At 39.1% G+C, this 23,940-nt stretch overlaps 3 protein-coding genes and 1 pseudogene across 4 annotated transcripts; all 4 read left to right on the top strand.

Annotated features, from left to right (window-relative positions):
* Positions 1-2,609: 2,609 nt before the first annotated feature.
* On the top strand, positions 2,610-3,892 carry LOC147483759 (tRNA-specific adenosine deaminase TAD2-like). Its single transcript, XM_086577960.1, has 2 exons — positions 2,610-2,644; positions 3,064-3,892. The coding sequence occupies exon 2, from the start codon at positions 3,064-3,066 to the stop codon at positions 3,625-3,627; it is 564 nt and encodes a 187-aa protein (XP_086434086.1). The 5' UTR covers positions 2,610-2,644; the 3' UTR covers positions 3,628-3,892.
* A 2,172-nt stretch (positions 3,893-6,064) lies between these two features.
* Positions 6,065-15,224, top strand: LOC147483758 (putative receptor-like protein kinase At3g47110 pseudogene; annotated as a pseudogene). Its single transcript, XR_015205534.1, has 3 exons — positions 6,065-7,044; positions 12,808-14,570; positions 14,716-15,224. The product of XR_015205534.1 is annotated as a putative receptor-like protein kinase At3g47110 pseudogene (transcript).
* A 1,407-nt stretch (positions 15,225-16,631) lies between these two features.
* On the top strand, positions 16,632-20,458 carry LOC147483757 (2,3-bisphosphoglycerate-independent phosphoglycerate mutase). The gene is made up of 10 exons (XM_086575692.1): positions 16,632-16,761; positions 16,850-17,028; positions 17,121-17,248; positions 17,377-17,527; positions 17,667-17,870; positions 18,202-18,626; positions 19,319-19,511; positions 19,613-19,708; positions 19,844-19,999; positions 20,144-20,458. Exons 2-10 carry the CDS (start codon positions 16,867-16,869, stop codon positions 20,306-20,308), a joined length of 1,680 nt encoding a protein of 559 aa, XP_086431818.1. The 5' UTR covers positions 16,632-16,761; positions 16,850-16,866; the 3' UTR covers positions 20,309-20,458.
* Positions 20,459-21,624: 1,166 nt separating this feature from the next.
* LOC147483756 (serine/threonine-protein phosphatase PP1 isozyme 2-like) lies at positions 21,625-23,935 on the top strand. Its single transcript, XM_086575693.1, has 3 exons — positions 21,625-22,090; positions 22,826-23,385; positions 23,566-23,935. The coding sequence occupies exons 1-3, from the start codon at positions 21,916-21,918 to the stop codon at positions 23,740-23,742; spliced, it is 912 nt and encodes a 303-aa protein (XP_086431819.1). The 5' UTR covers positions 21,625-21,915; the 3' UTR covers positions 23,743-23,935.
* The last annotated feature ends 5 nt before the right edge of the window (positions 23,936-23,940 follow it).

Genomic DNA, 23,940 nt, shown 5'->3' with positions numbered 1-23,940 from the left:
GAGAGAAATTTTTAGTGAGTTGAGTGTTCATTCTTTGTGAGTGAATTGAGAGCTCTTGTAATCTGTTACTCTGAACTTCTAGTAAAGCTTAGATCTCGCCAGTGTGGACGTAGGCAAATTGCCGAACCACGATATATCCTTGTCTTGTGGTTGGTTCTCTTTTGTATTATTATATTTACTTTATATGTTTGTTAAATTGTTAATGAGAAGCGTTGGGATAGTACTTTGGAGGGTATTGAAGTCTTGTCTAGTGTGAAGGATCGATCTTTGTGTAGGATTGATCCGTTTGTTGTGGGTAACGTTGTTTCCGCACTCATATATTCACAACAGGACTAAACACAATGCACTAAAGTGGAGAGAACACACATAGTTCATCTCCTCCACTTTGCACACACACACAAGTATTTTGAAATACTCTTGGAGATTCCAACAGTTTGTACTTTAAATCAAGAAAAACCCGTTTCATATTTATGACCATGAAGAAATTTGTGAATTTTTTCTCATACCAAGTTGCTTGTTTAGTTAGATTTTTATGGTTTTCATTAGTGTAAAAAGCTTCATGTAAACTAGAAGTTTCACTTTGAGATATAACACCATACCCCAGGAAGATTTTGTTTAATCTTGTGTTCCAAAAGTTAAAGAATTTGCTATAAATGTGTACAGATTTATAATATCTGTATATGTGAAGTAAGCAGTTGTATGGAATGTGCAGTTATAAGTTATTGTTTTTCATTTTGTATCATATAGCTGATGTTTTTTAAGTTATTGGTCATTTAGAATCTGGATTGAGTAGTATCGTTATACATAACAAAGCGTACTGGTATATATTAATCGTATCATAGTCGTATAGTCGTACTGTTGTGCTAATAAACTGACTGTTTTTAGGAATTAGAGATTTCGTAACATTAGAAGAAGGCTTTGTTGGTTGCTCTGCTTGTAAAGTTTTAGTTCCATATACAGAATTAAGCAAACAGTAGTCGTAGTTTAGCATTTTATTATTTTCTTATCTAGAACCGTTCTACGAAACTGAAAATTGTAAGGAAGAGTGTTTCTACAGCAACTCACACTTTTGAACCGAATTTGTGAACACACTGACGCGGCAAGCAGAGAGACCTTGATTTTCAGTACTTCTTTGACCAATACACACGCACCCCCTGCCTGATGAGTGCCACGTCAGTGTGTTCACAAATTCGGTTCAAAAGATTCGGTTGATATAGAATTTTGGTTGTAAGGAATATGGCACCTTGATGACTTGTTACACGTGGAGGATACTATGCAGCCTACCCAGGACCTCGAAATAGATATTGAGACGTTTCGGAGCTTGCTGGACCAAGAAGAGGATACTAGGCAGCCTACTCATAATTCTACTGATGTTGTGTTGGTGGGATCAGTTCGCATGGAGCGTCGATATGTGGATTTGTATAAGCGCCTGGTTGATGAGTTTGGTGATTTTGTTCACTCGGAGTCCAGGGACTTGAGCATTCTTGGGGATTTTTTTTGTTACTATTTTGAAGGAGCTATTTGAGGTTGTGACGGCTATTGAGAGGGTGTCTTTTCCGAATCTTAGTATGGATATGGTTGAACTTGGGAATTCAAGCTTAGAATTTTCGAGGCTTCTGGTTTCCAAGTGGATTTTCTTCGTCAACGCCTTGAAAATTTTAGGCAGGAGCTGGGTGGTAATGTCCAGATTCAGTCGGAAGATCGACTTTCTGTTGGTAATGAGGAAATTACGAAGTTGTGATACTTTGTCAAGCTATTGATGCACTGTTGGAACTTGGCAGAGAACACTCGTAGTAAAGCTCAAGTACACACGAGACGTCTTAGGCAGTGAGTGTCTTTCATTGTCTTTTATTTGTAAGGAATGTTCTTCTCGTATCTTTTGCTTTCTTCCTCTTTGAATGGCGTGATGCAGTTTTGGCTTGTTTTGGGCACTGTAAAAAGTTTGTACTTGTTCCTGATATCATTAGCATCATGCAATGAAAACTATTAGTATCACCTGTTGATGCGAATACATTATGTGTAAATATAAATTTCTAGTAACTGTTTGTCTGCTCTGGCGACGAAAATCTTGGTGGTTCTATTTATGGATTATTTTGATTGGCAATGTTCGATTTCGCGAGGGACTTTGGTAATTCCGTACTACTAATAACTGCATAGATCAGGTTGTTCGAATTTGCAAGGAACTTTGGTACTACATACCATACTACTCAAAGCAATTGATGCTCTACATTGCACTCATCTTTCCAATCTGTTGTTCAACTATGCTCTCTTGTCTAACTATATTCATTCATGGTTGCCACCTTAGCACATCCAGAAAATCCTCTCCCGCTGCTTCTTTTACAATTTCAATTGTTTCTTTTAGATGCAGTTCCTGTAAGGGTATGAAAAGTGATTCATAGGCCTATACTGTCACTCAGCTTTCCCATGTCAAAAATCTCAAAAAGGATTCCGAGAACATGCAAAAAGAAAATAACAAAAGCCCATATAATAAATGGGCTTTCTTCAAAGTCTGGCCTTAATTTCTCAATGGGCCTCCACATTAGTCGGCCCATACTCCATCCCTCATAAAACTTCTGTTATTCACGGTTTCAAGAAGAAACTTTGGAGGGAAAGAAGTAATCTTGATTCAAGTTCAAATCTCGAGGTAATATTCTTTGAATAATTTACTCCATCTCTTTTATGAATATGAAATATTGGTATTAAGAATAATAAAGCTTGGTATTTAGAATTTAGTTCGTATTATTCTTTTGGTTAGACTATAAACTGCAACCATGAACTTTTGTTTGATAAAATGCCCATGAGAGTGTTGGTTTCCGTTTTGTTTGTTATAATTTTTTTTATCTTAGTGATGATCTTAAGCATTAGCATGACCGAGTCTTTTTTCCATCCATGTTCGTGGGCTTCCAGTTTTATTTGCTAGCATGTTTTAATGTATGCAGCAATGATGCTACATAAGGAGCTTTTGGCTATGAATAGTTTCCATTATATCATTTTTTTATATATATAATTACTTGAAAGATAATGGAAGTGACATATTTCTATGTCTGCATTGGCACATTGCAGATGGCCTCGCGTGAGGAAGAGGACTCTGCAGTGACTCTTGTGTTTATGGAGTTTGCAATGCAGCAAGCAAAGCTTGCTTTGGACAGTCAAGAAGTACCAATAGGATGTGTGTTTGTCGAGGATGAGAAGGTGATAGCCTCTGGGAGGAACCGGACTACAGAGACACGAAATGCAACAAGACATGCGGAGATGGAAGCAATTGACGGTTTACTAAAAAATTGGCAAGAGAGTGAACTTTCGGCAATAGAAATTGAAGGGAAGTTTTCTAGATGTGATCTTTATGTTACGTGTGAACCGTGTATAATGTGTGCGTCAGCTTTGTCGATTATTGGAATAAGGGCTGTCTATTATGGTTGTGCTAATGATAGATTTGGAGGATGCGGATCGATCTTGTCTTTACATTCAAGTAGCTCTGATAAACTTAATAGCAATGACATTTCACAAGGAAAGAGTTTCAAATGCACTGGAGGAATAATGGCAGCTGAAGCAATCTCTCTTTTACGAAGTTTTTATGAACAAGGCAACCCCAATGCGCCAAAGCCTCATAGGCCACTTCAAATATGAGTTACATTGACACGGACACGTGTGTCCATATCCAACACGGATTGTCTGACACGGCGAAATATCAAAAATTAAGGTATATCACACACAATATGTGTCCGTGTGTGTCTGATACAAACACGTGGATACGTATCCGACACAGATTATTTTTGAAATATGGTGTCTATGTAACATAGCAAATATCAAAGTGAGTCAAGGGAACATTTAACATATAATTTGTGTTTAAATTTGATTACAGTTTTTGATGACAGGTCATATTTTCGTTTTTCGTTTTTTCTTTTTTATTTGTACTGGTTATATCGTCACATTGGAATTTTATTGCCTACTGCCTTCTTTCTCCTCATACTCTTCCCTTGTAATCGGAAAAGTGAAAAGCTGCAGGGGTATTCTTGAACTTAAATGCTGAAACGATAACTTTGAGGAATGATATTATGGCGACTGAGTTTAGTAGAATAAAACCACAAAAGTGAATTTCGTAATAATGTTATTTAGGTAGATTACAGATACGTATGTCTTCATATACTAGTATCATATAATGAAATCGTTTGTGATATGAATAAAGAAATGCTACTGAGGATATAATGAATTAATGAAATAGTATAGATGAGTCATGAGTAGATGTCTTAGAAGATTTATGGTTTTAGTAGTGAACTGGAGATAGGTATAATGGTGTTTTTCAATATAAGATTATTTGTTTGCCATGAACATGTCCTCTGGGAAACCTGATTTAATATTTTAATGTGGAGAGGATCACAATCTTTGATTTTCTTATCTATAAGACTGACTATACATTACTTCCCCAATTGTGGTTTCTGTGTTGCTTTCAAAAGGACAGATGGAGTTCAGACTACATATTTTTTGAATGATTTGCTGTGGGCAGAGTGATTTGAAATCGTGCAGCAATTAAGGATAATTCTTTATATATCGTTTTATTTTCTTTTTGTTTTAAGATACCAATCTATCTAATAAAAAGGCTTGGTGTGGAGAGGAAATATAGGGATCCCATCCATGAGTGAAATTTCTTATTGTATTTCACAAAGTTGTGGCGTAAGATATCCAAAGTCTTATAGAGTATGTATGTCTGATGTTAATTTGAAAGAATCTTGGATCATTGTTGATTTGATAACAAATGAATACTTTTGCAAAATTTGGACTTTTATCATTTGATTGGTTAGGGTTGGATTTAATTTGTAACAGTGCCTTGGGCATGGGCTATATACTAGTATACCAATAAGCGTTCTTGCGAATGAACTGGAACGGATTTATAGGTCATAGCAAAAAGAACCACTGGAAACTGATTCGGCTTCTTTAGCCATGGTGTCCATACAGAGGTTAGTGGTCTTACATTTTACTGTTTACTTAAAATTTGAACCGTCCACTATCTAATCATTGTGCATCCAAACCAAGCTCACCAAGGTTGATTGAATAGTCATTGTCTCTTCTCCAATATGTGGTTGGGAGTCTTCACACAAACATATTCATGTCTATATCGTTCGTACGCAAGGTAGGACCTATTACCAGCTATACATACATGGTTATTGAGTGAGGACTTTATGTGTAGGATATTCATATTTTATGCTATTGACTTAATAGCTTTGTCGACTCTAGAGTCGGAGTCTCTAATCCAATGTTGGTTTTGATGGGCGTACATCAGTAATTCAGTATAAGGCTTACCAGTTACGACTAAAGCTTAGCTCTACCTACGTAAACCTACCCTTTCCAAAGACCTTGACCTTGACATCTATCCATGCACACCTCTGAGAGCATTTCCAATGCAAACCACTATTATTCACATCTATGTAGGCAGTATTTCCTCTCTTTTCCATTATTTTGGTGAAAAGCAAGATGAGGATGCCCAATACAAAAGTGAAAAATAATCTCGGATGGGATGTTGGATTCTGTCTGGAGGCTTTTTGATGGAGACAAAATGTAACATCCCGTTTGATATTTTATAACGAGACAAAATGAAACATCCCGTCTGGTGAGTCTGATATTGACAGACGCAAAACAGCCCATTTTCAACAGACGAGATGTTTGATTCCATCTGATGAGTTTTGTAATCCATACGGAATCCAACATCCCGTCCAAAGTTCACAACTCAGCCACTATCTCGATTGAAGGTTTCACCATTGTTTTGACTTGGAAAAATAGTTACCACCATATTCACTTTTGGACTTGACAAAAGTGTTGAACCATAATAAAGTGAATATTGTCACATTTCCACCATATCCACATGGATTGGGAATGCTCTAAATGGTTTGACAAACTTTAATGTTCTCATCCACATCTGTTCCATGCTACAGCCAATAATGGCATAACAAGTACAACTATTAAATTACAATGTTGACTTGGCAAATATGAAAGCAAGAACTTTAAGCATTCTTATTTATAATCAGCTTCAATGCATAAGATCTATTCCAACGGAAATCTCCTTCTGTGCTAAAACAAGATACAGTCTACGTCTTCAAGGATGAGTGTATTATGTTCTTTTCTCTTCTTTTCCATCCTTCTCTATTCGTCATTGAGAGCGTCCACTGCCAACATTCTTGGAAATGAAACAGATAAGCTTGCCTTACTTGCTTTCAAATCTGAAATAATTCTAGACCCTTACAACATTACAGCTTCATGGAATGATTCTCGCCATTTTTGTGAATGGGAAGGAGTTACATGCAGTTATAGACATCAAAGAGTGAGAGAGTTGAATCTTAAATTGAAAAATTTGCTGGGGTCCATATCACCTCACATTGGAAACCTCTCTTTCTTGAGGATACTAGACCTCCGGAACAACCACTTAAGTGGTGTAATTCCTCAAGAACTTGGTCATTTGTTTAGATTAGAACATATTTCTTTGAGTAACAATTCTTTGGTTGGAAAAATTCCAGTTAATATCTCCCTCTGTTCCAACCTTATATCCCTTTTTTTAACTGGCAACAATCTAACTGGAAAGATACCTGTAGATTTTGGTTCTCTTTCGAAACTAGGTAGGTTGGCTCTTGACAATAACAAGCTAACTGGAGGGATCCCACCATTCTTGAGGAACCTTACATCTCTTGAATCTATTTCAATATCTGGAAATCATTTCGGTGGAAGTATTCCAAGTACTCTAGGCAATCTGAGAAACCTAAAGAATCTTGGACTTGGTTCAGATATGTTATCGGGTGAGATACCTCCCTCCCTTTATAATCTCTCCACATTCGAAATTATTTCCATTGAAAACAATCAAGTAAGTGGAAATCTTCCATCTGATATTGGTATCAGTCTTCCCAATCTTCAAATATTTTTCATTGCTATGAATAGGTTTTCTGGTCCTATTCCTATTTCCTTATTCAATGCTTCAAACCTCCAAATGATTGATATGAGTCTTAACCAATTTACTGGTAAAGTTCTGTTGGGTTGGTGGAACCGTCGAGCTTTGCTCCGGTTGTCCGTATACCACACTCACCTTGGTAATCGATGAAGAGGAGAGCCGATCGGGCCGCCCATCCATGGCGCCTTCACTTCCGGGCAAATGATGCCTAAAGAAGAAGGCGGCTCCTGCTCACCCAGCCTCGCTTCCAAATTATTGAAGAGGGCGCCACCACCTAAGCCTGCGCTCGCTTCGCCTCCAAATTTTATTGAAGAGGGCGCCATACCACCTAAGCGCCAAGACTCAAGGCCCAAAATTTTATTGAAGAGGGCGCCACCTAAGAGCCGCACTCAAGGCTCCAAATTTTAATGAAGAGGCCACCACTCCATACAGCGCCAGCAAGCTCCGTCTCATTGCGCCCCAAGCCCATTTTACTTCCCTTTGTCTATGTACACCTATATAAAGGAAATAGATTAGGGTTTTGAAGTACAACTTTGAGAGATTCATTTCTAGGGTATTGTGGGAGCTCTGTTGAGCTAGGGTTTGAGTGAGGCCTCTTCTTATTGATTCTTGATCTCTTGTAAACTCTCCAATCTTTGTTATAAAGGAAACTCGGCTCTTGTGTGTGGATGTAGGTAACATTTACCGAACCACCTAAATCTTTGTGTCTCTTTGCATTGTTACTTCCATTATTATTGTTGCTATGGATTGTGATGATATTGTAGTGGTTTTGCTTTGTTGAGGTTGTTGTGATAACTACCAAAGTCTTGGGTGGGTGATTTCCTTGGTGTGAACTCCAAGTTGAAATCATTTGGGATAGAAAGTAACTAGATTGAGGTGTGACTTTCTAGTGAAATCTCCCAACAAGTGGTATCGAGCATAAAAGTGATCGTGGTCGAGCTGTGGTGGTGTTTGAGGAAATTCCTCTGAGAGGTTCTCCACCGTAGGTTTTTGATTCAGTAAAGTTATGACGACCGAAAAGGAAAGCTACAAGATAGAGAAGTTTGACGGAACAAACTTCGGCTATTGGAAGATGCAAATTGAGGATGTTCTCTATCAGAAGGATTTGATGGAAACATTGATAAGTGAGAAGCCTGAGGAGATTCCACAAGATAAATGGGATTTGCAAGATAGAAAGGCCTTGGCCACAATCCGGCTGAAGTCTTTCGAAGTCGGTAGCCTTCAATATTAAAACCGAAGACGGGCTAAGTCTCTCATGGAGGCACTTTACTACGATGTATGAACAACCCTCGCCGCAAAAACAAAGTCTATTTGATCACCAAGTCGCTTAGTATGAAAATGTTGGAGGGACTTCCTTCAGGATCACCTAAATGAATTCAACCAAACTAAGGACCAATTGAGTCGGTTGAGATTACATTTAGTGATGAGGTGCTAGCTTTGGCGATACTTGGACAATTGCCTCCAAGTTGGAAGGCGACTATGGCTGCTTATTAGTGGCTCTGCGGGAATGACCAAGTTGAAGTTTGAGCATGTTGTTAGTATGGTACTAACCGAGGAAATCCGAGACGGGGATTGTCCGTCATCTTCGGGATCAACTTCGGGTCGGCATTGAGCACCGAAAGTAAGGAAGAAAGCCAAACAGAGTCGTAGTAAGAAAAAAGTGGAGGGGAGATCGAAATCTCAAGCCTCCCAATTGCAAAGCGTTGAACACAAACCTCGAGACATAAGTGAAGTGGTGTGCTATAATTGTGGTAGGCCGGCCACTATAGCCCCAATCAATTGCAAGCACCAAGAAACAACAACAACATTAATAAGAACAAGAAAAAGAATCAAGAAGCTAATGTTGTTGAGATGGTAGATGACGCTTTGATATGTTCGATGGAGCACAAGAAGGAGTCTTGGGTACTTGATTCCGCGATCTTTCCATGCTACCTCACATCGAGTTCCTTGAGAACTACACCGAAGGTGACCTTTGAAACGGTCTTTCTCGTGATGACCAACCTTGTGACATTGTCGGCAAGCGGTGATGTGCATATCAAGATGAATGGCTCGTCATGGTTATTGAGGGACGTCGGACATGTTCCGGATTTGAGGAAGAATTTGATTTCGTGGGGCAATTGGCAAGTGAAGGATTTGTTACGTCTTTACCGGGTGATACTTGGAAGGTCTCGAAGGTTCATTGATTGTTGCAAATGGTAAGAAAGATGGTACTCTACATGACCGCATTATGGTTGTGAGTCGATTGCCGTGGTACATGGCAAAGAGGATCCAATGTTTGGCACCGCAGAACTTGGTCACATGAGTGAGAAAGGAATGAAAATCCTTCACTCTTCCGGTAAACTCCCAAAGTTACGACCGAAAAATTGACTTCCTCGGAGAACTGTATTTGGAAAGCAGCGTAATGGGTGAGTTTTTCGAGAATGGGTCGACTCAAAGCTAGAAGGCTTGAGTTGATACATACAGATGTCCGGGGGCGCCTAATGTCTCTTCACTTGGCGGAAAGTCATATTTTGTGACTTTCATTGATGACCATATACTAGGAAGGTGTGGGTCTATTTCTTGAGACACAAGTCGGTATTTGAAGTGTTCAAGACTTGGAAGGCCATGGTTGAGAATGAGACAAGCTTGAAAGTAAAGAAGTTGAGATCCGGCAACGGTGGAGAGTATGAGGATTCAGGTTTTAAGAAATCTTGTCTTCGACAATGGCATCAAGATGGAAAAAGACTTTGCCGGGGGACACCTCGCCAGAATGGGGTTGCAGAGCGGATGAATAGAACAACGACAGAGAGAGAGCTAGGTGTATCGCATTACACTAGCGGCTTGCCCAAGCAGTTCTCGGCAGAAAGTGTTAGCACGCCAGCCTTACCCGATCAATAGAGGACCATCGGTGCCTTTGGATTTTAAGATTCCAGGAGGAAGTGTGGAGGCGGGAAGGATGTGAACCTTTCCCATTTGAAGGTGTTTGGTTGTGTGTCCTATGTTCACATTAGTGACCAAGCTAGAAGCAAGCTTGATGCTAAGTCACTAAAGTGCACCTTCATCGGCTATGGCGGTGATGATTTTGGGTATCGCTTTTGGGATGATCAAAATCGAAAATCATTCGTAGTAGTAGATGTTGTGTTTAATGAAAAGGTGATGTACAAGGACGGAGATGAAGCCTGAAACCAAGGAATCGGGTACAGAGAGCCGCACGTAGTATGTTGAGTTGGAAGACTTTGATGTAAGTCGGGTATAGTGGGAGCCCCACAAATGAGGATGACAAAGAGTAGTGACTCGAGAGAATAATGAGGATACTACACCACCGAAGTCCATCTCCACCTCGTGCCCCAAGGAAGACATCCGGGCCACATGTACCGAAGTTCTAGATATCCGCCTCCACCTATGTGAATTACTTGCTACTTTCATCGATGGTGGCGAGCCTCAATGCTATGATGAAGCATTGGAGGTGAGTGATGCAAGCAAGTGGGAGCTTGCTATGCAAGATGAGATGAAGTCCCTCATCTCCGTGGCACGTGGGGAGTTAGCCAAACTACCCATGGGCAAGAAGGCTCTACGAACAAATGGGTGTATAGAGTCAAAGAGGAACATGATGGTTCCCGAGATACAAGGCAAGGCTAGTAGTCAAGGGTTTTCAGAGAGAAAGCGTGCATTGACTTCACAGAGATATTCTCCCCAGGGGTGAACCGAATACTATTCTTGGTCATGTTGAGTATTGTTGCAGCCGGAAGATTTGTATCTTGAGCGGTTGGATGTTAAAAACCGCTTCCTCCATGGTGACCTAGTTGAGGAAATTTATATGCAACCGGAGGGTTTCATCAAGAAGCGGTAAAGAGAATATGGTATGCGTAGGCTCGAAAAGAGCTTGTATGGTTTGAAACAAGCCCCTAGGGCGGGTACGAGAAGTTTGATAACTTCATGCAAGGAAATGGCTACTATAAGTGCAACGTGACCATTGTTGCTACTTCAAGAGGTTCGACTCGGCTACATCATCCCGCTGCTATATGTTGATGATATGTTAGTAGCGAGTTCGATATGTCGAAATTGGGAGATTGAAAGAGAAGTTAGCAAGTGAGTTCTCTATGAAGGATTTGGGTGCAAAATAAACAGATTCTAGGGATGAGGATCGAAGAGATAGGCAGAAAGGTATTCTGGAGTTGTCTCAGGCTGAGTATATTGAGAAGGTATTGAAGAGGTTCAGTATGGGTAGTGCGAAACCAGTTTGCACACCTTTGGCAGTCCACTTCAAGTTGTCCAAGGAACACTCTCCCAAGATCGCTGAGGAGAAAGAAACTTCATGGCTAAGGTACCATCGCCGCCATTGGAAGTCTTATGTATGCCATGGTTTGCACACGTCCGGATATAGCCCAAGCAGTGGGAGCTGTCAGTAGATTTATGTCTAATCCTGGCAAGCAACATTGGGAAGCCGTGAAGTGGATATTGAGATATCTGAGAGGTACTACGAGAAAATGCCTATGTTATGGAAGGGGTGTTGTGAACCCGCAAGGGTATGTGGATGCCGACTTTTTGCGGTGAGGTAGATCATGAAAGAAGCACTACTCGGTTATGTCTTTACAAAGAGGTGCTACCGCAGCCGAGTTGGATTTCTCGATTCTGAAGATTGTTGCTTTGTCTACCACGTAGGCGAGTATGTGGCCGTTCTGAGGAGGCAAAGCAAAGAGATGATCCGTTCGAGGATTGATGGAAGAGCTTGGGATGAAGCAAGAGAGAAGCCAGTGTGTTACACGTGATAGTCGAGTGCTATACATCTTGCCAAGAATTCCGCTTTTCATTCTAGGACCAAGCACATTGGTCTCCTTATCATTTTATCCGATCTCTTTGGAGGATGAGGTTTTGGCACTTGAGAAGATCCAGGGAGTGAGAATCCGGCCGATATGTTGACCAAGGCCGTGCTCTATCGAAGTTGAAGTTGTGTTCAACCGGTGGTCTTCTTGCTTGAAGACCATGATGAATGAGCCGAAAGTGTTTCTTTAGTTTTTGGATTTGGATTGAGTTATTACAATTGAGATGTGATGTGCATGAAGAATCTCGAAGGTTCCAAGTGGGAGATTGTTGGGTTGGTGGAACCGCCGAGCTTTGCTCGGGTTGTCCGTGATACCACACTCACCTTGGTATCGATGAAGAGGCGCCGACCGTCCATGGCCTTCGGCTTTCGGCAACAGCCGATGCCTAAAGAATATACGCCATTCACCACCTGCCCCCGCGACTCGCGCTCCAGCCTTTTTTCAAAGAGGCGCCGCGCATAAAAACCTTTTCGCACTCTCGCTCCTTTTATTTTAAGAAGAGGGCCATACACCTAAGCGCCGCGACTCGCTCCAAATTTATTGAAGAGGGCGCACCACCTAAGACGACTCGCATCAGCCTCCAAATTTTAATGAAGCGCTGGGCCACTTCCTATGGTAGCCACCAAGCTCCGTCGAATTGCGGCCCAAGCCCATTTTACTTCCCTTTGTCTATGTACACCTATATAAAGGAAATAGATTAGGGTTTTGAAGTACAACTTTGGTAGATTCATTTCTAGGGTATTGTGGGAGCTCTGTTGAGCTGTGGTTTGAGTGGAGGCCTCTTCTTATTGATTCTTGATCTCTTGTAAACTCTCCAATCTTTGTTATAAAGGAAACTTCGGCTCTTGTGTGTGGATGTAGGTAACATTTACCTAACCACCTAAATCTTTGTGTCTCTTTTTGCATTATTCCATTATTATTGTTCTATGGATTGTGATGATATTGTAGTGGTTTTGCTTTGTTGAGGTTGTTGTGATAACTACCAAAGTCTTGGGTGGGTGATTTCCTTGGTGTGAACTCCAAGTTGAAATCATTTGGGATAGAAAGTAACTAGATTGAGGTGTGACTTTCTAGTGAAATCTCCCAACAAGTTCCTCTTAGTGTGGGCCATTTGAAGGGTCTTCAAGGACTGGCTTTGCATAAGAACAATCTTGGAAGTGGGAAATCTGGAGACTTTGATTTCTTTACTTCTCTCACCAATTGTAGTAATCTACAAGAGTTCAGTCTAGGCGGCAACCAATTTGGAGGTACGCTACCCATCTCTGTAGCTAATTTCTCAAACCAGCTGAGTAAATTGTTTCTGGAAGAAAATTTAATATCTGGAACCATCCCTAGTGAAATTGAGAATCTAAATAACTTGATTCTTTTGGATTTGCACGCCAACTTCTTCACTGGTAGTATTCCGTTTGGCATTGGTAATCTTCAAAACCTTCAAGCGTTGTATCTAGGTAGCAACCAACTATCTGGAGAGATTCCTCTCTCCATAAGGAACATGTCTCACTTGTACCTTCTTCATTTGCCATACAACATGTTGGAAGGAAGCATTGCTTCATGTCTGGATAATCAAATGTTGCAAATGTTGGATCTGTCTCACAATAGATTTTCAGGTACCATACCAGAACAAGAGATTGGTATTTCCTCGAGTCTAATTAACCTTAACTTGGCTCATAACTTGTTGAATGGCTCCATACCTTTGGAAATGGGTAGCTTAAGAAATCTTGAATATGTGGATGTCTCCGAGAACAAATTGTTGGGTGAAATTATTCTCGCATCTAGTAGTTTTTCTAGTTTGGAGTACCTTTATCTTCAAGGTAACTTCTTCCATGGATCCCTTCCGTCACTTAGTTCTTTAAAAGGCCTCCAAGTTTTAGATGTTTCCCGCAACAACTTGACTGGAAAAATTCCCAAAGCATTAGAAAATCTTTCATTTTTGCAGAATTTAAACCTATCTTACAATAACTTTGAGGGCGAGGTACCAATACAAGGAATCTTTAAAAATGCAAGTGCGATTTCAGTTGTCGGAAATTTCAAAATCTGTGGCGGCATTCCTGAACTTAAGTTACCAAAATGCAAAAGCATCCAGAATTCTAAGAAACAAGGAATTTCTCATGCTTTAAAGGTGATACTTTGTGTGCTTCTCCCATCAGTTTTGATGTTGGCAGTGTTCCTTGTGATTTATTTTAGGAAACAACCTAAAGCAAAACCTTCTTCTGAACAATTACTGGGTGAGCTTAGAAGGGTTTCTTACAATGATCTTCATAAAGCAACCGAGGGGTTTTCTTCGGCAAATTTGATTGGTATGGGAAGTTATGGATCTGTCTACAAAGGAATTCTTCAACAAGATGAAGGTCCTATTGCAGTGAAGGTACTTAACCTTATGGAACGTGGAGCTTTGAAGAGTTTCATGGCCGAATGTGAAACTTTGAGAGGAGTTCGACATCGAAATTTACTCCAGATCATAACTGTTTGCTCAAGTGTGGATTTCAACAGGAATGATTTTAAAGCTCTTGTCTACAAATTCATGCCTAATGGGAGTCTAGAAAGCTGGTTTTATACAAGTTCAGATGGACAACATCCACCAAGAAGTTTGAACCTTTTCCAAAGAGTAAACATTGCAATCGATGTTGCATCAGCTTTGGATTATCTTCACAATCATTGTGAAAGGCCTATTATTCACTGTGATCTAAAGTCTAGTAATGTTCTTCTTGATTATGACATGATTGCTCATGTTGGTGATTTTGGATTAGCAAAGTTTATTCCCAAGAGCAATAGCACTTCCGACAGAAATGAAACTAATTCGATCGGACTAAGAGGAACTATTGGGTATATTCCTCCAGGTGTGTTTTTGTTCTACTATCGTAATTTCTTTATTTTACAATATCCTTACAAGTTGCATGTTTACAATAAATAAAATGCATTAAAATTGCTTATGCATTATCGGAAGTCATTGTCCATCTTAACAAGTTTGTGAATGAATTGCAGAGTATGGCATAGGTGCGGAAGTGTCGTCAGAAGGAGATGTATACAGTTATGGTATACTTATGTTGGAGATGTTCACAGGAAAGAGACCAACTGATGCCATGTTCAAGGATGGACTTAGTCTACATGCTTTTTGCAAAATGGCTTTACCTCAGCAGGAGATGGACATCATAGATGTACGCTTGTTATCCGAAGATACTGAAAGTGAAGCTGCCAATGATTTAGACAAAATGAAAGAATTCTTTTCTTCTTTAATGAGAATCGGAGTAGCGTGTTCGGAGGAATCAATGAATGAGAGGAAAGGCATTAAAGATGTTCTCAAGGAGCTGCATTCAATTAGAGAAGTTTACTTCAATATCAGGCGTCAATGAATGACTAGAGATGAATTTCTGAATGTTGTATCATATATTTTTAAGTACGGCTTTAGCATTTTAGTTTATGTAAATTGTGTTGATTGTATCCACTATATATGTATAAATGTAGTACACAAGTTGAAGATGTTTTAACTTTAAGACTTTCAATGCTCATTTACATTAACCAAAATTTGAACCCTGTTTAACTTCAACCCTTGAAGCAAAATGGCAATTGAAAGCTAAATCTGTAAATCTACATCATGTTTCATTGACAGTTATACTGTGAAGAGAGGTGTAATGTGGAAAACGATTCTTGGAGTGAGCTGATGTGTACAGAAGGGCTATTTGTTGTACTTAATGAAGTGTTATACACATGTTTCTTTAACTGAACTGAACTACTGTATTAATCAATGATCTTAAGGTCAACTCTGGTAAGAAATATGATGACATATATATCCTGGGCAGGAATCGGCTTTATTTTGAATGTACATTATTCATGCCTGTATGAGTCTACACTTACGTGCCATTTAGATGCTCAAAGGGATGCATTATTTTAACTCCCATCCTTTGGAAGTTGACGCCTCAGTTCATGCGCGAGTTGACTTTAACAAAAACATGCGTACTGGGAAATTACAGAAGTACGTGCTACAAGTCTTCAACAATATGCTTGTGATTAGTCTTGCCCACACTGTGTTCTTCATTCAAACTTGAAAGCAAATAAGCATTATTGACACCTTAGACTAAAATGCCGTGATGTAGGCATATATAGCACAGTAGCAGTCATTTCTACCAACTAGTTGAATATGTGAGGGAAAGAAAAAAAAAATGTCAGCCAGTGTACGAGATTCCTGTCAATGCAGGGTCCTGAGGAAGGTCAGATTTACGCAGTCTTAATTCCGCAAGAGGTTGTTTCCACAATTGGAACCCATGACCTCCAACCACAACTAGGCAACTAGCTCAGCGTATTGGGTCATTTGTTTTTGTTGTCAGATACGAGGTCATAGTGCATGTGTGGAGTTAACTAGAGGAATATCCCATTGGTTTATACCACGGAAGAAAGATCAAAGATCTATATATACATATAAACTGTGGGCATTTGTCATTTCATTTCTACATATAGATCTTTGATCTATATACATATACACTGTTCATTCCTCCGTGATTCATGAGTATGCAAGTAACACTTTTACAGATTTACATAGCTTTCATAATCTCATTACCGTGGGCTGTTGCTGAAATAATGATTCCTGTGACATGAACTCAAATGCTCTTATTTACCACAATAACTATACTTTATACATTCAGTATTACTTTAGCTTTATTTATTTTTATGCAAAAATGTAAGAATCCTAGTTGATTTTTATTTTTTTTATTTACACCTATATTGGGTGACTTAAAAATAATAGGTAACAAATCTAAAACCCATGGATTCTTCAAGAACAATAGTAACTATTTTTATTTTTTTGACTTGGAAAAGAAGAAAAATAAAAATAAAAATCTAGAATGTACTTATTTAACATCACTAACCACGCTTATTATAGAATAAAACAGTCTTACCCTAATTTAAAATATCTAGTGAACAGTGGAAAAAAAATCTATTATAAAATAGTTAAATACACCCAACCATCCTCATAACCAACTCTTTCACGACTTCTAACAACCGATCTGACTCACTCCAAAAATCGTTCGTAACTCGGTAAGAAAAGATCTCAGAACTCTATTCTAAACATCTAAGATTGTAACTTTATTGATTCTAATACGTGGGCTCTGTTTGTTTTTTTCAGAATTGTTGAGAGAGAGAATGGGAAGTTCTGAGTTTTCATGGAAATTGGCGGATCACCCAAAGTTGCCAAAGGGAAAACATATTGCATTGATTGTTCTTGATGGTTGGGGTGAAGCTAATCCTGATAAATATAATTGTATTCATGTTGCTGAAACTCCTACCATGGATTCCCTAAAGCTGGTAGATGATTTGTCTGATTTAGTAGATTTTTACTACTGATTTGAGTAATTGTATTTTCTGTTATTGAGTTTTGCATTTTGTCTATACTAAAGGGTGCACCAGAAAAATGGAGATTGGTTAGGGCACATGGTAAAGCTGTTGGGCTTCCAACTGAGGATGATATGGGTAACAGTGAAGTAGGTCATAATGCACTTGGTGCCGGAAGGATTTACGCTCAGGGGTAAGATTATTTTTGTCAACGCATACTTGATTAGTGATCTGATTAGGGATGAATTACAACTTTTGATGAAAAAATACGGTGACTATGGTCTGATTAAATATGGTGATACCTATATATGATCAATACAGTGCCAAGCTTGTAGACCTTGCGCTTGCCACGGGAAGCATCTATGATGGAGAAGGTTTTAACTACATTAAAGAGTGCTTTTCTACTGGAACTTTGCACCTCATAGGGTTATTGAGTGATGGAGGTGTTCACTCCAGGCTCGATCAATTGCAGGTATGTTCGATTTTCTTGAAGTCAATTTTGTTTCGTTTTTAAATGAATAATAAATTAAAAACAAAAACAAAATATTGGTTTGTCAATTGTGCCAATGGCAATTGTCCTTAAATTATTATTTCTATTTTTGTCTCTGCAGTTGCTTATTAAAGGAGCTAGTGAGAGGGGTGCCAAAAGAATCCGTATCCATGCGCTCACGGATGGGCGTGATGTTCTCGATGGTTCAAGTGTAGGGTTTGTGGAGACTCTTGAGAAGGACCTTGCAGAGTTACGGGCGAAAGGCGTTGATGCTCAAATTGCATCTGGTGGAGGTCGTATGTATGTCACCATGGATCGTTATGAGGTATCTGATGATGATTTATCCATATTGGAGTTTGTTATCAAATAAATGAAAATTGGAATTCTAAGTTTCCATGTGAAATGTGGCACACTACATGGCTACATCCAGTGAGTGGTGACCAGCATTTCGTTGGTCCCATGATGTACATCTCCTATATGTGGCTCAACATGTGTTATACTGTTTTGGAATGCTACATTATTTTGAATTTTGGATGATTATCAGGGTACAAATGTAGACTGATTATCAGGGTACAAACGTAGACTAGATTAGTGAAACATATCATCATATATATCAAGTTATAGAGTTAAAGATTTTGCCTGATTATATCTTGTAGAATGACTGGGGTGTAGTGAAACGTGGGTGGGATGCTCAAGTTCTTGGTGAAGCACCATATAAGTTTAAGAGCGCCTTGGAAGCTGTGAAGAAGCTCAGGGAGATTCCAAACACCAGCGATCAGTACTTACCCCCATTTGTTATAGTTGATGACAGTGGAAAACCAGTGGGTCCTATAGTGGATGGTGATGCTGTTGTGACAATCAACTTTCGAGCAGATCGCATGACAATGCTTGCAAAGGCTCTGGAGTATGAAGACTTCGATAAATTTGATCGTGTTCGTGTCCCAAAGATTCGCTATGCTGGAATGCTCCAGTATGATGGTGAATTGTTGCTTCCAAAGAAGTACCTTGTTTCTCCTCCTTTAATTGAGAGAACATCTGGTGAATATCTAGTGCACAATGGAGTTCGTACTTTTGCATGCAGGTGAAGTGGCGTGCCATCTTTTTCATATCTTCATTTAAATTATTTATATTTTTAGTAGAACTTCAGCTTGTCGTGGAATTATCTGTATTAATCAATCAGGAAGACAAATTTTATTTTAAACATACTGAATAATGATAACTTGATACTTGAAGTACTTGATAGAGTTGTGGAGAAAAAATTCTGAAATCATCATATTACTTATCTAGCCTTGTGGAGTTTGTTTCCTTGGTTTTAAGTGCCTAGAGGCTTCATTGGAGTTTAAAGAAACTCATTTACTGTCTTAGCTAGAGACTTTCCTTGTGTTTTTACTCGTTAACTTTTCGAACATGTACTATATTTTGGCTACTTATATGTACAGCTTGTTAAGGAAATGACCTAAAGTTATATTTTGGTTGCCTACCATTTAATCCAAAGACTTCCTTGATCTAGGAACTTCATGTCTCACCATAGCTTTTAGGCTATATATGATTTGATGGGGGATTGAGGATAAAGTGTGAGAGAGATGATACTTTATGGTATATAATCAGCTATAGAACTATTTTCTTTATCCTGTTGAGCACATTAATATGACCCAATTGTCTCCTGGGGTGCTGTCCTTGACCCATCCATTTTGTGCAGCATTTACATCCCATCTGGCCATCTGTTGACTTGTACAGCATTTAGACTCATATTTAATTTCTTCTGTTCAACAGTGAAACTGTCAAATTCGGCCATGTCACTTTCTTCTGGAATGGGAACCGTTCTGGATATTTCAACCAAGAACTGGAAGAATATGTGGAAGTTCCAAGTGATAGTGGAATTACATTTAATGTCAAGCCAAAGATGAAGGCACTAGAGATTGCTGAGAAAGCCAGGGATGCTATTCTTAGTCGCAAGTTTGACCAGGTAACATCACAATGTTAATTTGTTATTCCTGCAATCAATTTTGGCAATACATTTGTTGGATCCCCTTCAGTCTCTAACTTACTTTTTCCCATGCACGACAGATTCGTGTGAACCTACCGAACAGTGACATGGTGGGACATACTGGTGATATTGAAGCAACAGTCGTTGCTTGTAAGGCTGCTGATCAAGCTGTCAAGGTAACCATTTGGGCCTGAAAACAAGACATTTCCCAGTTTTCAAGACTTGACTAGTTCTAATTTCATTTTTCTTGTTCTATGGTTCTTCTAAGCTCAAACTAACAATTGGTTTTTTTCCTGTTCTGTATCATGCAGATGATTCTTGATGCAATAGAACAGGTTGGTGGAATTTATGTTGTCACTGCTGATCACGGAAATGCCGAGGATATGGTGAAGAGAAACAAAAAAGGCACTCCTCTTCTAGATAAAGAAGGCAACATTCAAATCCTCACTTCACACACTCTTCAACCTGTAAGTGAATAGTGTTTTACACTTCTTTAGAAGTTGTAGTGGTAGTAATGTGGTTATGCAAATACCAATCATAAGTTTTGTAATGTTCCCCAACAAAAATTTGAAGTTACTTATATTGGTAATTTTTTTCCTTTTCTTAAACAGGTTCCTGTTGCAATTGGAGGCCCTGGTTTGGCTTCTGGTGTCAGATTCAGGAACGACGTCCCAACTGGTGGTCTCGCCAACGTTGCAGCGACTGTGATGAATCTCCATGGATTTGTTGCTCCAGATGACTATGAGACAACCTTAATAGAGGTTGTTGATAATTAGGTGTTGTTAACCCTGATTTGCTACTGCACGTGCAGTTTGAGGATTTAATGAATATTGAAATAATTATTGTGACATTGAGTCTGCCATGTCAGAAATTACAAGTTGACGTTAAAATTTTGTTGAAATTGAGTATTGGAATATAATTTTGTAGATGGATGTATTGTGATGACAGTTTCTTTGATAAAAGGACCTGGGTGTTGGGCATGTGCTACAAGGAATTTATAATCCCACTCTAAGCTGTTGTAGGTTAACAGGAATTTATCGGAAATTTTAGAAACATGCTTTTGGATCTCCTTTACACATCCATCTTATGTTTACCCTATTGTATAATAAACTCCCCAAAAGCCAACTCCCGAAGTACATTGGAGATGCTAGTTAGTCAGGGTGGCTTTTGGGAGTCAGCATATAGTCATTGCAATTTGCAATAGTTTTGGATGAGAACAACCACTTGTGTTGCAAAAACTAGAAGTTCTGATCAGACCCCTTCACAGGGGAACAATGGGGACTATCAAGAACAGGGCACGAAGATGGACTGGGGGTGACCTTAGTAGAATGCCTTGATAGGAAAGCAAGCTTGGTGGTTCCATTAGTAGGAGGACAACAGCAACGAACTCTCTTCTTGGCCCCTTGGGCAGCCTTAGGCGTGCATGGGATCGTTAACTGAGTATGCTGCCAGCTGCACGCCTGCATCTGCCAAATAGAGCACTTTACACTTGAGGCTGGCTAAAATGGCACGGAGAATTTACTCGAGGTTTCTAATTTTTAGCGCCACAATGTCGTAATCACCTTCAAAGATGATTAGACGTTAGAGTTGCCACTTGCCAATAACGTACTGATGCAAATTGTTAAGGTACGTGGCCTCTATAGAATTGTGCAAAATGGCATTGGAAAACAACTGAAACCATAGCCACAAACCCGCAGCTCGTCGGGACTCGGGAGTCTAAAGTTGCAATTTGCCCACGCAAGGATAAAATATCTACACTTTCCGAAAGTTCATGGGGAAAAATATCCAAAAATAAAACTTGGGAAGAAAAATTTGCATTGTTATGGTTGTAGAAACTAGCATGGGTGTCCACTAAGATTTTAAAATGTATGGAGCTTTTTTCATAGCTTTGGAAGTGTCTTCCTATTTTTTCTATAAAAAAAGAAAAAAGAAAAAAGGTTAAGAAATGTGCCACATGTCTTAGAAAAATTGAATTATTCTCTTCCGTTCGACCGTTCCCACAAAGTAGACAAGATGATGATGGGTTTGAGTCATTTTTGTCAATCTTAAATTCTCTTCAAACTCATCTCAGAATAGTCTAAAAGTCCAAACCGCAAGTTTTGGGAGTACATGCGTTCAAAACTTGGTAAACACGAATATTACGGATGAAATGAAAGGCCTAGGAAGACTCTAAACATATCCATCGCATACATACACACAAACAAACTATCATTCCGCCAAAACAACAAGATTTTTCTCCATTTCTCCATTGTCCAACTTTCTTGCTTGATTAATCTTGTTCGTTTTTTTCTTCAGTGCCCACTTAGGATTTTTCAGAGATATTGTTATTGTGGAGGTGGGATTTTGTGACAAGAAAAAAAGAAACATAGATCATAGGCATAATATGGATGGAAGTGCATTGGATAACTTGATCGAGAGGTTATTAGAAGGTAGGAAAACCAAAGGTAAAAGAATTCAGCTTCAAGAAGCTGAGATCCGTCAACTTTGTATTGTTTCTAAAGAGATCTTCCTACGTCAACCTAATCTTTTGGAGCTAGAAGCACCCATTAATGTCTGTGGTATGTCCTATATATTGTCATGTTCTTCATTTCCTTTTTCATGGCACTTGAATTATTTTGTCCATCCTAATCATCTTGATGATTTTAATCATAGGTTGTGCATTAGATAATGAAAAAAATTGTTATGGAGATGATTAACGTCGATACAATCATAGCCAGTGCAGGGTCTAGGGGGAGGGTCAATTGTCCTCGACCTTAGCACGCATGAGATGTGGCTGGTCACATGAGCAATCTTATCGTTTGACCAATGTCGACCCTCTCTACAGCGCAGATTGGCTTTTTAGTCGAGCGGTATGAAATTAAACAGTTGAAAATTGATAGAGGAATCTTTGAGTCAGAAGTTCAAAATAAATGATGTTAAATTGAGATTATTTGTAATATCTGTTCATGTATGTGCATAGAAGTACTCTGTATTTTTGCACATCTATTACAATCAAGGAGGAGTTTGGTTGTCTTTGGATTATTGTGTCTATACAAAAAAGTTTGGGAGACTACTACATGTGAATTACATTTGGAGACCCCTGAGAAACTAGGGATCATAGTGGTCCTAGAGAAAGAATGTGTGGAGTTTTGCGAAAACCAAAATGAAAGCATATATTAGCATGATTTGTAACTTATTCATTAATTTTTTTTAAATTAAAATTTTTTTAACAGTAAAATAATCGAGTCGACAAGACTTTGCAATGCAACATCATAATTTAAGTCACTAACAACTTGCCCATTGCATTTGACCAGGCGATATACATGGACAGTTCTCAGACCTACTAAGACTATTTGAATACGGGGGATTCCCACCAGATGCAAACTACTTGTTCCTTGGAGATTATGTAGATAGAGGGAAACAAAGTATAGAAACCATATGCCTTCTCCTTTGCTACAAGATCAAATTCCCAGACAATTTTTTCCTCCTCAGAGGGAACCATGAATGTGCCTCAATAAACAGAATCTATGGATTCTACGACGAATGCAAGCGTCGTTTCAGTGTTCGTCTGTGGAAAATCTTCACCGACTGCTTCAATTGTCTGCCAGTTGCGGCTGTCATAGATGATAAAATACTATGCATGCATGGTGGACTTTCACCTGAGATGGATAGTCTGAATCAAATTAGAGCTATTGAGAGACCAGTTGATGTACCTGATCAAGGTCTATTATGTGATTTACTTTGGGCAGATCCTGATAGAGACATTAAAGGATGGGGTGAGAATGATAGAGGTGTTTCATTTACTTTTGGCCCTGATAAAGTTGCCGAGTTTTTGAAGAAACACGATCTTGATCTCATATGCCGTGCTCACCAGGTATAATACTTGCTCATCCCTGTATTGCATACAGTTTCCGTGACTAGTATTTTGGACTCCTCATCCCCTGCAAGAAATTACCTGTTTGATAACTGAAATCAGTGATATGTCTGCTTCGACACCATTTAACTCGGTTGTTACCACTCCAGTATAACTTCTTCTATTGAAAATGTTGAGCAGGTAGTCGAAGACGGATACGAGTTCTTCGCAGATAGGCAGTTGGTTACAATATTCTCTGCTCCCAACTATTGTGGAGAATTCAACAATGCTGGTGCACTAATGAGCGTGGATGCAAGTCTACTTTGCTCTTTCCAGATCCTCAAACCATGGAGAGCAAAACCAACTCAGCTGGAATAGACATTGATAAGTGGACATAAGAAATTCTCATTTCCACGCATCAGAATCCCTTTGTTTTTGTTTTATGGCGGGTCATAACGTAGCCACTCTGTACATAATTCCTCCTCGGTAAAGTTTAAATCATTTGAAATTGGGGAAAGAAACTGTGCAGTTGCTTTGTATCTCAGTGAATAAAAAAGACCAGTTGATTCGATGTCC

This window comes from Coptis chinensis, chromosome 8, assembly GCF_015680905.1.
Source record: "Coptis chinensis isolate HL-2020 chromosome 8, ASM1568090v1, whole genome shotgun sequence".
Taxonomy (NCBI): Eukaryota; Viridiplantae; Streptophyta; class Magnoliopsida; order Ranunculales; family Ranunculaceae; genus Coptis; species Coptis chinensis.
This window is presented reverse-complemented; position numbering and strand designations above follow the sequence as displayed.